The 14,922-nt window shown below is 35.0% G+C and overlaps 3 protein-coding genes across 3 annotated transcripts; 2 read left to right on the plus strand and 1 right to left on the minus strand.

Annotated features, from left to right (window-relative positions):
• The first annotated feature begins 1,442 nt into the window (after positions 1 to 1,442).
• Positions 1,443 to 5,294, plus strand: LOC116015207 (hydroxyproline O-arabinosyltransferase 3-like). Its single transcript, XM_031255232.1, has 8 exons — positions 1,443 to 1,894; positions 2,940 to 3,007; positions 3,090 to 3,291; positions 3,662 to 3,759; positions 3,862 to 3,931; positions 4,021 to 4,092; positions 4,260 to 4,373; positions 4,933 to 5,294. Exons 1-8 carry the CDS (start codon positions 1,553 to 1,555, stop codon positions 4,993 to 4,995), a joined length of 1,029 nt encoding a protein of 342 aa, XP_031111092.1. The 5' UTR covers positions 1,443 to 1,552; the 3' UTR covers positions 4,996 to 5,294.
• Positions 5,295 to 5,631: 337 nt separating this feature from the next.
• On the plus strand, positions 5,632 to 7,998 carry LOC116015086 (reactive oxygen species modulator 1). The gene is made up of 3 exons (XM_031255087.1): positions 5,632 to 5,760; positions 6,399 to 6,436; positions 7,653 to 7,998. Exons 1-3 carry the CDS (start codon positions 5,685 to 5,687, stop codon positions 7,764 to 7,766), a joined length of 228 nt encoding a protein of 75 aa, XP_031110947.1. The 5' UTR covers positions 5,632 to 5,684; the 3' UTR covers positions 7,767 to 7,998.
• Positions 7,999 to 12,781: 4,783 nt separating this feature from the next.
• LOC116016218 (NAC transcription factor 32-like) lies at positions 12,782 to 13,835 on the minus strand. The gene is made up of 2 exons (XM_031256377.1): positions 13,523 to 13,835; positions 12,782 to 13,440 (listed from the first exon to the last, which is right to left on the minus strand). The coding sequence occupies exons 1-2, from the start codon at positions 13,833 to 13,835 to the stop codon at positions 12,782 to 12,784; spliced, it is 972 nt and encodes a 323-aa protein (XP_031112237.1).
• Between the last annotated feature and the right edge of the window lie 1,087 nt (positions 13,836 to 14,922).

Genomic DNA, 14,922 nt, shown 5'->3' on the forward strand with positions numbered 1-14,922 from the left:
CCTAGAGGAATCGAACACAGGAACCCGGGAGAGGATAAGCTTCGTAGGCATCAGACTTATCCAACTAGGCTAGCACAATTATATGCAAGTATTGTACATATTTAATATTTAATTATTCATTTCCGGACACTATAAATACCCCTCAAACTCTTTGTAAAATCTATCCCAGAATCATAAATGAATACTTCTTCCTCCTTCTCCATCTCTAGATTCTTCATTTAGTTTCTTCTGAATATCATAGTTAATATTCATATTTTATAACATAATGATAATTTTATAATGTCTTGTATTTTGATATATTTCGACGGTATACTATGAGTTAGTGCGTAGTGCTCTTGATCTATAGTGCACTTGGTATTATACCATTCAACGGAAGTGTCAATCTGTTGACGGTTCAGTAGACCTATTGGTCTAGCGGTACTATGTAACAGACAACATTTTTCTCTTTTTGGTGGTAGGTACATCACAGAACACTCATAAGTGCACCACATAACACTCACAAATGCACCACACACAAACATTAAGTTCACCACCAAAATATACATACTATACAAAATTACTTATGGGGTCAATTGAACAATTTTACAGATTTAAAAGATAATTAAATATATAACATGTGTATGTGTCTTGTGTTATAAAATTCTGTACCCCGTCTTTTCGATCTAGCTGGGTTCATAATGCTATGCTATGTGTCTTGTATTGTGATTTTTTGTGTTTTGCATTATAAAATTCAACGCTTTACAAGTATGAGTTCTGTACATCACTGTTTTAATCTATGATTCATAATGCTATGTGGACCACATTGTTTCAATCTATGATTTATAATGCTATGTGGACCCTATTCTCTTGTATAAATCGCCCATTAAGGTCTTCCAAGTAGACTTGGGCTGGCCTCACAATGCCCAATCTTTAGTGGGTAAAGCCCAAGATTGCTTTACTATATTGGCCTTTTGTAAAGCTTGAGACATTGGAGTTAAGCATTTATGTTGTCACAAAAAAAATTATTTATAATATCTTCTCAAAATCTATTTTTATCCATGTTAGAACAAAATTGAAAATAAAATAATGAATCAACCCATTGTTGTCCAAAATTTTAAATTGTTAGGATAGAAGGAAATTTATGTCAATCAACTTCGATGGAAATAAATTTTCATCTACCTAATCATTTGATAGAAGTTTCTACTTTTTACCACATTTTAGAAAAAAAATGTATATGAGTGGATAAAAACCTAGTCGAAATTCTTATTATACCAAAAGTCTTGAATGAATAAAATTATGGGACAAGGCAGATTATTTGTATATACTATCTTCAAGACTTTAAAATAATGGTTTCAAAACACTGAACCGGAGCGGTTATGATTCTGGTTTGGTGGAAAGGATGAATGATCGAACCGGGGCCTAAGCTCTTAAGCTTGGAACCGTTGACCATGAAATCGCTGTCGGGTTATTGACCAGGTCATGTCTGAGTGACGTCAGACCTCCGGCTGCTCTATTTCTCTCTCCACAAGTCAATTGCTGCAGCTATGCAACCAACGTCAAAGACGGAGAGAAGATGATCGGAGTGAGGAAGCACGCCGGCGGTCAATCGGTATCGCCATTTGTGCTGATATTGATAGCATTGTGTTCCTTCTTGACCACTTACAATCTATTAATCCCCCTCCTCCACTACCGCAGCAGCGGCGATCGGAAATTCCACGTCGTTCTCACGGCGACCGATGCGCCCTACAGCAAGTGGCAGTGCCGGATCATGTACTACTGGTACAAGAAGATGAAGGACGCTCCCGGGTCGGACATGGGAGGATTCACCCGTGTATTGCATTCGGGCCGCCCCGATGAGCTTATGGACGAGATCCCTACTTTCGTCGTTGATCCCCTTCCTCACGGCCTCGATAGGGTCAGAATTTCTTTTACTCAATTCGTTGAATTACTTCTACTACTAAAGTACTAAGTTGTTATTGTAGCATAGCTTTTGAGTTCATCAGGAGAAGATGCATTAGAAATGGTATACTTAGCTGTTAACGAGAATCAAATAAAATGAATGTTATGAGAACTCATAATTTCCTTGAGACTAACAAGAAAATTACTATATAAAAAAAAAAAAAAAAACGAAATTCCCTAGCCCCAGGCCCCACATCTCAGCCCGATAGGATAGTGGAGGTGTAAATCACGGTGACTTAGCGGTTCATTAGGTAGGAGAATTAGTGGCTAGTGCATGGTGTCTGCAAGGAGCCTACCATATTGGGTGTAACTCACACATTGTGGTTGCCAGGTCTCGATTATGTGTCTTTGCTCACAATCTACCACCTAGGACCTAACTGAATTGCCCGTACAGCACCAAATGTCCTATCCTGAAACATTTTGGGTTGTTATACACAACATACTAAGAGCATAAAATGCCAAATTCTTAACTTGCATATAGTACATTCATAATAAAAGAAGAAGAAGTCGAAGAAGTACTTGGGTTGTGGAATACAAGGATGAAGTTATCCAATGAACATTGGCCAGAACTGTTGTGCTTGTATCTATCTACAACTATGGACCTTTAGTTTTCCATTAACACTATGTCTTGCTCTGTGTTCTTATGTGATGTGTCCCAATACCGTTTTGTGCCATCCCTGTTATATCTTCCTTCCTCCCGTTATAGGATCAAGGTGGAAGAATATTATACCAGGGCCGAAAATGCAGCATTTCTCTCCCTTTGATCTATACTATTTGTTACCCATACGTTATGCAAGGCATTTCTATAGAGCTAGGCAGTTCACATGTTCCAAAATACAACATTTAAAAAAAGAACTTTGAGTTGGGCAATAACTGCATCAATATGCATACAAAGTCTGGCTATCATAGTCTTATTGCAGAAGTTCGAGATAAAACATAGTTACAGAATACTTTTGTGCAGGACTACATTGACCTAAACCAACCATGAATGTTTTGTGCAGGATTACATTGTCTTAAACCGACCCTGGGCATTTGTGCAATTCCTGGAGAAAGCAGTGATTGAGGAAGAGTATGTGATTTATGCCTATTACTGAAAAATTATTTCATCTTGTTTGTTTTATCTTAATGGTACTACGTGCTCACTGATGCAGATACATTCTAATGGCAGAACCTGATCACATATTTGTAAATCCTTTGCCAAATTTGGCTGTAGGAGGGAATCCAGCGGCATTCCCTTTTTTCTACATCAAACCCACTGAGAATGAGAAAATCATTAGAAAATATTACCCACAGGAGAAAGGTCCTGTATCTAATGTTGATCCAATTGGCAATTCTCCAGTAATAATCAAGAGGGTAAGGAAATATGCTAAATAGAATTAGTATGCTATGGTGACTTTGTAAACCAGTAAAGGTTCAAAACCTCCTTATAGAAACACGAAGCAACTGCACAAGCTAGAGAGTACCAGCTGTTTCTGATGAAATGAGACCCTCCCCAGGTGCACGAATGTCAGGAAGAAGTTGCTTGTTGCAAAGACAATTACTTCAAGTCGGAAAATTAAATGAGAAAAACCAATTCTAACCAATTTAAAGACCACACTGTCTTGATGGGATTGGTTATACACCATAAATAACAATTTATATCTCATTATTACTTGCATTGCTATTCTGAGCTAGTCTTTTTCTCATACCCGCATATATTACTGTCATTTTTTTATTGTGGCAGTCAATTCTGGAGCAAATTGCGCCAACATGGATGAATGTTTCTCTAAGGATGAAAGATGATCCTGAAACTGACAAGGCATTTGGCTGGGTCCTAGAAATGTGTGTTGTTTATACTTTGCCACTGCAATGTTGAATAAACTATAAAATATCTTTGGGTTCTCACAAATCATTGTGTTTACCTGCAATTTCCTTGTATTTCAGGTATGGCTATGCAGTGGCATCTGCTTTGCATGGTGTGCGGCATAATCTTCGTAAGGACTTCATGCTACAGGTCTGTATTTGGGATAGCTATATTTTCCCCTTTTGTTGGTTATCCTCAATTAATTGCTTACTGACAAGCATTTATCATATATTTTAAAGCCTCCATGGGACCTGGAGGTTGGTGAAAAGTTCATCATCCACTATACATATGGCTGTGATTACGATATGAAGGTACTGTAATTAGTTCTCATAATTTCAATTATGATTCCTTACATTACATTCCAGTTTTTGTGGCATGAGCTTGTCTTGCCTTTTCTCTCCCTCATTGAAATGAATCATATATCAAAGTGATAGTCGTCCTCATTTAGTTCTCTACTCTTGATGATATAATATAACAGGGAAAACTAACATATGGGAAGATCGGAGAGTGGAGATTTGACAAAAGGACATATCTCCGAGGCCCTCCACCAAGGAACCTCTCTTTGCCTCCTCCAGGGGTTCCTGAAAGCGTGGTATGTGTAATTCTTTGTGCTTACTTCCAGACTCTTGATATGCGAATACTATGGTTTATGATGCATTTTTGTATTTGAACCATTTTAATTTGTAAAGATATCATTTACTTTTCGACCCCAATAACACAAATCCTAGCTCCGCTACTCCATCCAACATTTCACTCCACTCCACACAAAGTTAAAGAAAGGAATATTGATGCCCCACGGGGCTAACTCAATTGGTTTCACCGATCATCTTAAAGTCTTATTCCTGCGGCAGTGTGGGAGTTCGAAATTTGAATCCCATAGGAGCCTGGGGAGTGGGGAGTCATTGTGAGACCTTGACCGATCAGACCCCTTGTGCGCAGAGTGTGTAGGCAAGGGATGGGAACTTGGGGATTGACGAGGTGACTCGCGATTTACCTCGTACAGTGGCTCTTGGAGAGGAGTTATGGGGCTTAGGATTAGTCTGACGTAAGCTGTGAGACCTAACGTATCAAAAAAGAAGAGAAGGAATATTGATATACATGGAAATGATATCAGACCAGTTTTTGATATTGTATAATGTATCATATTGCAGGTAAGACTTGTGAAGATGGTGAATGAAGCAACTGCTAATATTCCTGGATGGGACGCAAACTAGAAATCGGCTAAAGGAGAATAACATACAGTTCCGCATTACTTGTACGCGTCAGGTTAAGCCCGAGGGAATCATCATGCACTTTATCAGCAATTTGTGACATTTTGTATTCTACATATTCCAAGCAACTAGGTGAAAGAGAATTTGAAATGTGAACATCTAATCGTTTTCGTGATTCGGCTGTAGAAAAGAGGAATCCTTGCAAAACTGAAGATTTAACTTGTAAATTATTACGGAGTATTATGTTTTTTCCACATCAAAATGGCTCTCTCAGGATCATATGACCAAATTTATTAGTTTTACACAATTTTTGGATTCGGTCGGAACTTGATATACACATTTACTAATTCATTCATTCTCTTGATCATAATACATGATTAGACGAACTGTCAACTAGTCAAACTTTAATTGGAGTGGAATGGAAAGGAAAATACAGACTTATAAATAAAACGATATAAGGACGGACGGTTGTCTTTCATATTACAAAATTTAGTAATAATATTATAAAAGATATAAATATTACTCCGTATTTGCATATTTTACCAATAAGTTTTTTTTTTTTTTTTTTTTTAAATTAAGTTTTATTGAAATTGATAGTTTTAAATCTTTTAGACTAAATTAATTCTAATTTTCATTTATTTTTTTTCCAGCGCCTTTAAACTCGCCCTCGCTCCTGCTATACCCAAAAAGAGATGGCTAGGGAAAGCAGCTGTTTGGCACGCGTGGCCGCCGGGGCGGCAGTCGGCGGCGCTGTTGGTGGCGCTGTAGGTACAAATTTCTTCTACGATTTCCTTAAATCTTAGCTCTAGGTCAACTATTCTACTTCCTATTACTTTCTCCCACATCCGATTGAAAATACGAAACAAAGAAGTAGTCCTATCGTTGATTTTATGCTTTCTGTTTTCTATTCTTTTGATCACTCCATTGCTATGTTAACCACACTAGTACGAAGCAGTGATTTGTTTCCTTTAATTTTTCCTATGCTATCTATATTTCTGCTATTTAGGAATGATAACAAATTGAATGAATTGTGAGTCAAAAACAAGGGAAGTTTGATGATGAAGAGATTTTTAATAAGTAAAGAATTGGATGCAATAGGCTCTGGATCGGGCAATACAGTATTCCCTAAGAATATCCATAAGTTTTGCTCCATGCTGGTCCTGAAATTGTTATGCACTGTTTTTAGCTGTCTCAACAGGATATCAGATAGCAAGACATGGGGTTCAAATGCTCCTGGGTGAAGAGAAAATCAAACAATAACATTTAGCCTGAAAAAATCCAATATTTTTTTTGGTCATGGGAATCTTAAGTTGAGAAATGTCAAATGTGTTCTTCTATGTCTGCAGTTGCATAAACTAGTTCTTAATTATTCCAAATGAGCATGTGATTCTTATGTTTGTTTGCAGGTGCTGTATGGGGCACTGTGGAGGCTATTAGATACAAGGTGAAGTCTCTTATTTGTTTTCAGAAATCTAGGCTGTGAACTTGCCATTGTCTTCTGGTTTTCAAAAATTTTCCAATTTGTTTCCTCCTGGGGAATAACTCTTAAACAAAACTGTGCATTTTTAACTTGGATGATATCTTTGCCATATAGTTTTTTTTTCTTTTTGAAAATTTCATTTTTTCTATATTGGTTTGATTACACATCCACAGCCAAAATTGGGAATTTGGTACAATGTTTTAATTATTATGGAGTATTTTATTAAGTAAACTGGGGACCATGTTATATAGTAAGTTGTGTATAGGCTGCCACAAATTTTAAACTGCTGGTTTGATGTCTAATATGAATGTAATGGTTTAATAGAAGTGAGGACAAATCCATAATCTGAGCCAGAACAAGCCCTAGTCCATAATCTGAGCTCTCAAATTATCAAGAGAACCACTCCACCATTGTTTTGAAGAACCCTAGACCTTTTCCAAGCTCTACATTTTTTTTTCCTTCTATGGTGCCTAGGTTTTAGTCAAAGATGCAAGCTATTGGCATAACATACCGCATACTACACAGATCTGTCCATTGCAGTTTAGTCCTATTTTGCACTCATGAATAGAAACCTTTCCATCATCAAAATCACAGTGGACCATTACAAGCCTGTCTCTGCTTTTTTGGTTGACATTAAGATGAGACTATCTTTCTAATAAGAGTTTTAGGTTAGGCAAGAAGCTGTAGTCATGCCGTGGAGGGAAGCAAATGGTTGGGAAGGAGGTGAAGGTCACTCATTAGTGATGATGCTACTACACATTGGTGATATCTGTAATTCTATGTGTAAACTATGAATTTGATATATAATCTGTAGGAACAAAGCTATTTCTTTTCATAGGCTCTACCAAATCCCAAATAACGTAAAGATCACCCCTTTCAACTTTTCTTTGCTTAATATCTGTATTTAGTCAAACTAGATTAATTAGAAATCAAAGGAGAAATGTCTCTCCCACCATTGAGCCATGATTTGGCCAGTTGAAGCCATTGCTTTTGTGCATTTGAATTTTCTACAGTAGGGTTCGACTAAATGCCCCCTTCTTCCTCATCCCTCTATACATGTTAGAGTAAATATGCATAAAGCTTTCTGTTTTCTTCCCTGAAGATCACTTGCTTATTTCTTTTGTCCTAATTATCCTCTTCTGCATAATATTTATCACACTTTTATTTATGACATATTCAGGTGCCCGGTCTTTTGAAAATCAGGCACATTGGACAGACGACTGTTGGCAGTGCAGCAATCTTTGGTCTTTTTCTGGGGGCAGGAAGTTTGATACACTGTGGAAAGTCTTATTAGTCATTTCTAGAATTGATCAATAAGTAATGTTATTTTTATTTTTTAGTGGGGGAGGGAGGTCTTGAAATGGACCATGTGCATGGAACCTCCTTGTTCTAGTGTTCAAAAAAGTATTCTGCTGAAATTAACTTTTGTCCTTGCTATTGAGGATTTGTTTTTTAGTACGGTTAGACTGCTGAAGTCTGAATTGTTGAATGAAATGTTATTTTCCTTTAATTTTTTTTTTAATGCAGTTTTAAGACTTGGCACACTTCAACATTTATGGTTAAGGATCTTTATACATGAAAAGTGAAATCATTGAACTCATATTCTTCACCTCAATGCACATAAACACTAAACTAAATGTATGTACTTCATATGTATTTCCATTCAATCTATATATATAATGTTCATAATGTCCTTCATATATTCAAAAATACAAAGCTTAATACATATAAGCGTAACACTAAAGTAATAATACATGCCTATAAACATAACACTAAAGTAATGATTAACTTTATGTACCTATATATTTATTTTAAAATTTTTTAAAAAGAAATATATCAATATGAGTGTCGTCATTTAAAAGATCTTTATGTGTGAATTGGTTTAACCCTTCCTTGTGTTCCTAGTCGGCAAAGGACTACAAGGAGGTAAACCAGATTAGTTTACTCATAGCTGCCTGCTTAAATCAAGAACGCTAATAGACCGCTCCTATTGAGAGTCAAACTTGTAACCTTATGATTACCTAATCAACATCTTGACCAACTTAATTGGGGTTGCCCCACTTTGAATTATTCTTTTATTCTAAAATGGCACAAAAATATTTCTAATATATTAAAATAATTCAAAGAAATCGTTACGCCATTAATAATTTAAATTGTAAGAAATTAAATTATTTTAGTACACAAATAATTAGGAAATGCGAATATTCAAATAATAAGCATGTTTCAAGCGTGTGCATTTTATGTATTATGAATTGGTAATGGTTTTATTAAGGGGAAAAGTGGAAAACATTTTAAGGGGTTTTAAAGCGGTAAAATATTGTATACCATTATGAGTACTTCGAAAATATTTTGTAAAGCCAAATTTACTACATTAATACATTATATTAAACCCTTCCCTTTATACGGGAGGTGGTGGGTTCGAGTCTCAGTGCAGACAATATTGACTCTTGTGCTTCAATAGGTTGAAAAAGTAGTTATGAACAAATACTGCATTGTAATAGAGTCAGTAGTATTCAAAAAAAAAAAATTATATTAAACGATTCATACTCGTTCAATAATAAGGTGGGAAGATAAATATAGGAGTGATGTTATACTAATAAATGCGTTAATTAATTAGTTACTTTTCAAATTTAGACTTGAGTATTAGTCATAGTATTGATTACACTGCCTTATAACAATTAATTTACCAGGGAAACTATTTCAAACTCACACATATATCAATTTGGTAGAAATTATCACTACACCATATTTGAAAAGAAATTATCTCAGATTCACTAAAATTGAAAAAACCAACAAGAATATGCATACAACAACAATCTTTGTATGCACACAAACGATCAAAACTAATTAGTAGAACTAAATATAGTACTAACTAGCCGAACTAAATATGGTGCTAAATACACAGAGATGTGTTTATTCCATGGGTTTTTGAATTGAATCATCATCATTCTCAGTAATGAAAAGGTTCTCCAGATCTGCAGCTTGGAAGGGCTCATTGGTAATGACATTCTGAGCATAAATATAATATGTGCAGTCCAACTATTTAGCTTAGGCTTTTAGTTGAGATAAAGCACATGCTTTAATTTGGTATCAGAAGGTCGGCATTTCATTCATAGGAAGGTAATAGAAAGTCGGCATTTCATCCTGCTCAGATAGGAACGAGAGTTTTGGTGCAGCCTTCTTCTCCGGCGACTTGTCAGTTTTAGACAGTTTTATTGTAGATCCTGCACAAAACCCAATCATCATCTCCTCGGGGCCGAGGGGATGGGGCCTCGACCCTGTATTCGTACATGATCCAATTAGTCTTCACACCCTTTGGGGGTTTCCCTTCATAAAACACCAAAGCTTTCCTAGAGTCCACCAAAACCTTCTGTTTGTTCATTATAGATTTATCAGCACCCGTGGCCTCCCAGCAGCCAGGTTTGGCCTCTGGCCATTCTTATACTTTCGGTTTGTAAAGAAATACCAATTTTTTTCTCCAATTGTCTCGAACATCTCTACATTATATCATATATTATTCACACCAGTATGACAGTATATATAACATAATTAACCACAAAAACGAACAAAGGTCGTTTTACCTGAGAGTTCCCACGGGCTAAACTTGTAGAGGTTAACCTCGTGAATTTTGTTGGGCGGTAACGGCTGATTCTGGACCTTCTTCCACAGGTAAGAATGGATGAGCTCTTCATCTGAGGGGCAAAACCGAACAACAATTGTGTTTTCATCATGAACAAATGTGGGATCAGGCACGAGAAACTCCTCCATTGTTGTTATTAGAGGCTTAGACGAAGAAGAAGATTGTTTGAGGGAAGGTTAGTAGATTTTTAGGTTATCAAGAATTCTACCTGAAGTTCAAGTCCATAAGCCAATTATGTCATTAGGGTTTATATAAAGATAAGCATCATGGGATATTATTTGGAATCTGTTTTATCTTAAATAACAGATTGATACCGTTTTATATAATAATAGTTAAATGAAATGCGTTATGCAACTAAATAAATTTCCAATTTTTAAAAAAGAATTGTATAATAAACAACAAATTGACCAAATTTCAACTATTGGAACATTTGGAAGTACGTACTAGCTATATTTCCCCTGTTAACCTCGCTAAGGAAACACTTGAGCTTCTAGGGAACTTGTTATGCTTGAAATCTTGGTTTCTTTGATTACTACCCCTAGTGTTATGTATATGCTTCTAGAACATTCTACCACCTATGAGAAGTTATCTACAAGTGGTAGAAAAGTCCAGAAAGATGTAGCAAACCTCCAAAATGTGTAGCAAAGTGCTCCGCGCATTACACCAAGCTCCAAAATGCAGGCAGCTTATGGGCAATAATGAATACATAGATGGTTCAATTCTTTTCCCAAATTAATCTAAAGATTAAAATGCAAGGATGAGTTGTAAGATTTTTCCGAAATTAAGTGGTGCAAGTTAACTAGGCATTAGTTTGGTTGGACTGAATAACTGGGAGTTGTTAGTCAACCATACTTTATGCCTAATATAAAGCCTATATTAATGGGATATAGGTAATACATTATATAGCACCTTCAAGGTACTGTTCAAAATACCAATACATCATTTAGGGTTTTGAGTTAAAAGTATGAGCGGGGCTAACATTACTTTGCAGATCTACCACTTAAAGGCAACACAACACGAGAAGATATCAACTGGAGATCATTACTGATTCTGCTTCCGCTGCTACGAATCAGGTTCCTCATATTTGATTTATTCAATATCGTTAAACTACGAATATATTTAATAACTTGAAAAGACAGCACTACTGAGAGAGACTTTTCCTGAGCTTAATACATATAAATATAACACTAAAGTAATGATTAACTTTATGTACCTATATATTTATTTTTAAATTTTTTAAAAAGAAATATATCAGTATGAGTGTCGTCATCTAAAAGATAAGTTATAAAATACACCTTGGTCCTTGTTATAACTATTCGTATTATGTGAGAAAGTCTAAAAAATGCTTGAGAATTGAATTTTCAATCGCCAAAGAGGGACCTTCTAATGCATGCATATCGAAAGTGTGAATTGGTTTAACCCTTTCATGTGTTCCTAGTCGACAAAGGACTACAAGGAGGTAAACCAGAATAGTTTACTCATAGCTGTCTGCTTAAATCAAGAACGCTAATAGGTCACTCCTATTGAGAGTCAAACTTGTAACCTTGTGATTACCTAATCAACATCTTGACCAACTTAATTGGGGTTGCCCCCACCCTGAACTATTCTTTTATTCTAAAATGGCATAACAATATTTCTAATATATTAAAATAATTCAAAGAAATCGTTACGCCATTAATAATTTAAATTGTAAGAAATTAAATTATTTTAGTACACAAATAATTAGGAAATGCGAATATTCAAATAATAAGCATGTTTCAAGTGTGTGCATTTTAATGTATTATGAATTGGTAATGGTTTTATTAAGGGGAAAAGTGGAAAACATTTTAAGGGGTTTTAAGGCGGTAAAATATTGTAGACCATTATGAGTACTTCGCAAATATTTTGTAAAACCAAATATACAACATTATATTAAACGATTCATACTCGTTCAATAATAAGGTGGGAAGATAAATATAGGGGTGAATGATACTTAAATGTAGTATAATAGCTACTTTCTCAACCTACTGAACCCACTCCCATCATCCATGTGGGAGTGTAAACCGAGACACCAGGTGCCACTAGATCACAAGTAAATTAATTAGTCATAGTATTATATATATATATATTCAATAGCAATGCTTCTATGATAAAAAACATGCTTTATTATATAAAGCTTTGCTTTCGTGCGTGGTAACTAATAAGGATAGTATTGTTTGAGCAATTTTTTCTAACTAACATAATTTAAAATATTTTTTTTTTGAAAGAATAATTTAAACTATGCATCCAGAATAATTTTTTTCTTAAATTCAAAATTTTTAAAAAGAGTCATAACCAAATGTACAAATCATGATTCAACGTAAATTTTGCCTTTTAATTGGAATGAATTCTAATTATTATCCATCTCTTGATTCTTGATTATACTCTCGAAAGGCATGAACAGATTGAATTGATCGAACTTGCTAATCCTTCAAAGTCCACCGTTCTAATAATATCACTACACCATATTTAAAAAGAAATTATCTCAAATTCACTAAAATTGAAAAAAAACCAACAAGAATATGCATACAACAACAATCTTTGTATGCACACAAACGATCGAAACTAATTAGTAGAACTAAATATAGTGCTAAATATAGTACTAACTAGCCGAACTAAATATGGTGCTAAATACATAGAGATGTGTTTAATTATTCCATGGGTTTTGGAATTGAATCATCATTCTCAGTAATGAAGAGGTTCTCCAGATCTGCAGTGTGGAAGGGCTGATCATTGGCAATCATATCATTGTCCATAGTAGTAAGGTAATAGAAGGCCGGCAATTCATCCATTTCATCCTGCCCAGATAGGAACGAGAATTGTGCCAGTGCAAATTCATCGCCGCGGATTAGCATAGGTTCAATCTGCGGTGGCGGTGGCGGCAGTGACGGTGACATCACCGCCACCGCCTGAGCGGCCTCCGGCAGAGCAGCCGGCGGCGGTGAAAACTTCTTCCCCAACTTCTTCTCCGACGACTTGCCAGTTTTATTGTAGATCCTGCAGAGAACCCAATCATCCAGCCTCATGTCATTGGCATCCCCTCGGGGCCGAGGGGATGGGGCCCCTTCGACCCTGTATTCGTGCATGATCCAATTAGTCTTCACACCCCTTGGAGGCTTCCCTTCATAAAACACCAAAGCTTTCCTATAGCCCACCAAAACCTTCCGTTTGTTCATTATAGATTTATCAGCACCCGTGGCCTTCCAAAACCCACTTCCAGCAGCCCGGTTTGGCCTCTGGCCATTCTTATACTTCCGGTCTCTTGGCGTAAAGAAATACCAATCTTTTTCTCCAATAGTCTCATACATCTCTACATTATATCATATATTATTAACACCAGTGTGACAGTATTTAGTATTTATAACCACAGAAACGAACAAAGATCGTTTTACCTGAGAGCTCCCTCGGGCTAAACTTGTAGAGGTTAACCTCGTGAATTTTGTTGGGCGGTAACGGCTGATTCTGGACCATCTTCCACAGGTAACATTCGATGAGCTCATCATCTGAGGGGCAAAACCGAAACCCGGGAGGAAAATTGAAACCGTCGTCACTGTTACTATCATCGAAACTATTATTGATGAGTCTATTATTGCTTTTGTGAACAACAATTGTGTTTTCGTCATGAACAATTGCAATGTCAGAGCTCGGCCCAACAAAAATTGTGGGAGCAGAAGATGTGGGATAGGGCACGAGAAACTCCTCCATTGTTGTTGAGGGTTAGTAGATCACAATTGAACTCTAGCTCGCTTTTGTTTTTCAAGTTATCAAGAATTCTACCTGAACTTCAAGTCCATAAGCTATTTATGTCATTAGGGTTTATATAAAGATAAGCATCATGGGATATTATTTGGATTCTGTTTTTATCTTAAATAACAGATTGATAACTTTAAAACCCTAAATTCATCGCAAGGCCCGGGAACACCCAAAACCCTAAATTTAATTTATTAATCATTATATTATTTGCTTATTTATTTATTAATTTATGTAATTTTTATTTTGCATCCTAGTCAATGTAAAAGTCTAAACGGTCTAAGATTAATGTACATCTCTCGGAATAATGTTATTTTAATTTAATTGCATAATATAAACACATGATAGTTTTCTAAGTCAAATCTATTATCTTTTTTTTTTTTGAATACAAGTCAAATCTATTATCAACAGTTTTATATAATAACTAGTTAAATGAAAAGTGTTACGTAACTAAATAAATGTCCAATTTTAAACAGAGAATAGTCTAGCTAATTACATTATCAAAATAAATAAATATATAAACTACTATAGTTTCACATACATTTGATAAATAAATTGTTCATTTGTTTATATTTTTACATATATTTATCATATTTTATTCTAACAGAATATTTGTATAATATATTAATTAAGTAATTGAATCATAATAATCATTAATAGTCGTCAGCATTCAACAATTTAGACTATCAAATACGGAGTATATAATTATATGTAGTTGCATAATAAGTTGCTTCAATTCATTCAGTTAAAACTCAAAGAAATAAAAGAAAATATTATATTTATTTTTAACTATCATAAGATTTGAGCTAAAAAGTTTAACATACACTTGCTTCCACATTTTCAACGCTTTATTTACTTGGTCAAGTACAACCGCATCACATTTCTAAGAAGATTGGTATATGCATACCCTAAATCATGTTAAAGGTGCAAAAAAAAAAAAAAAAAAAAAAAAAAAAAAAAAAAAAAAAAAAAAAAAAAAAAAAAAAAAAAAAAAAAAAAAAAAAAAAAAAAAAAAAAAAAAAAAAAAAAAAAAAAAAAAAAA

This window comes from Ipomoea triloba, chromosome 4 (assembly GCF_003576645.1).
Source record: "Ipomoea triloba cultivar NCNSP0323 chromosome 4, ASM357664v1".
NCBI lineage: Eukaryota > Viridiplantae > Streptophyta > Magnoliopsida > Solanales > Convolvulaceae > Ipomoea > Ipomoea triloba.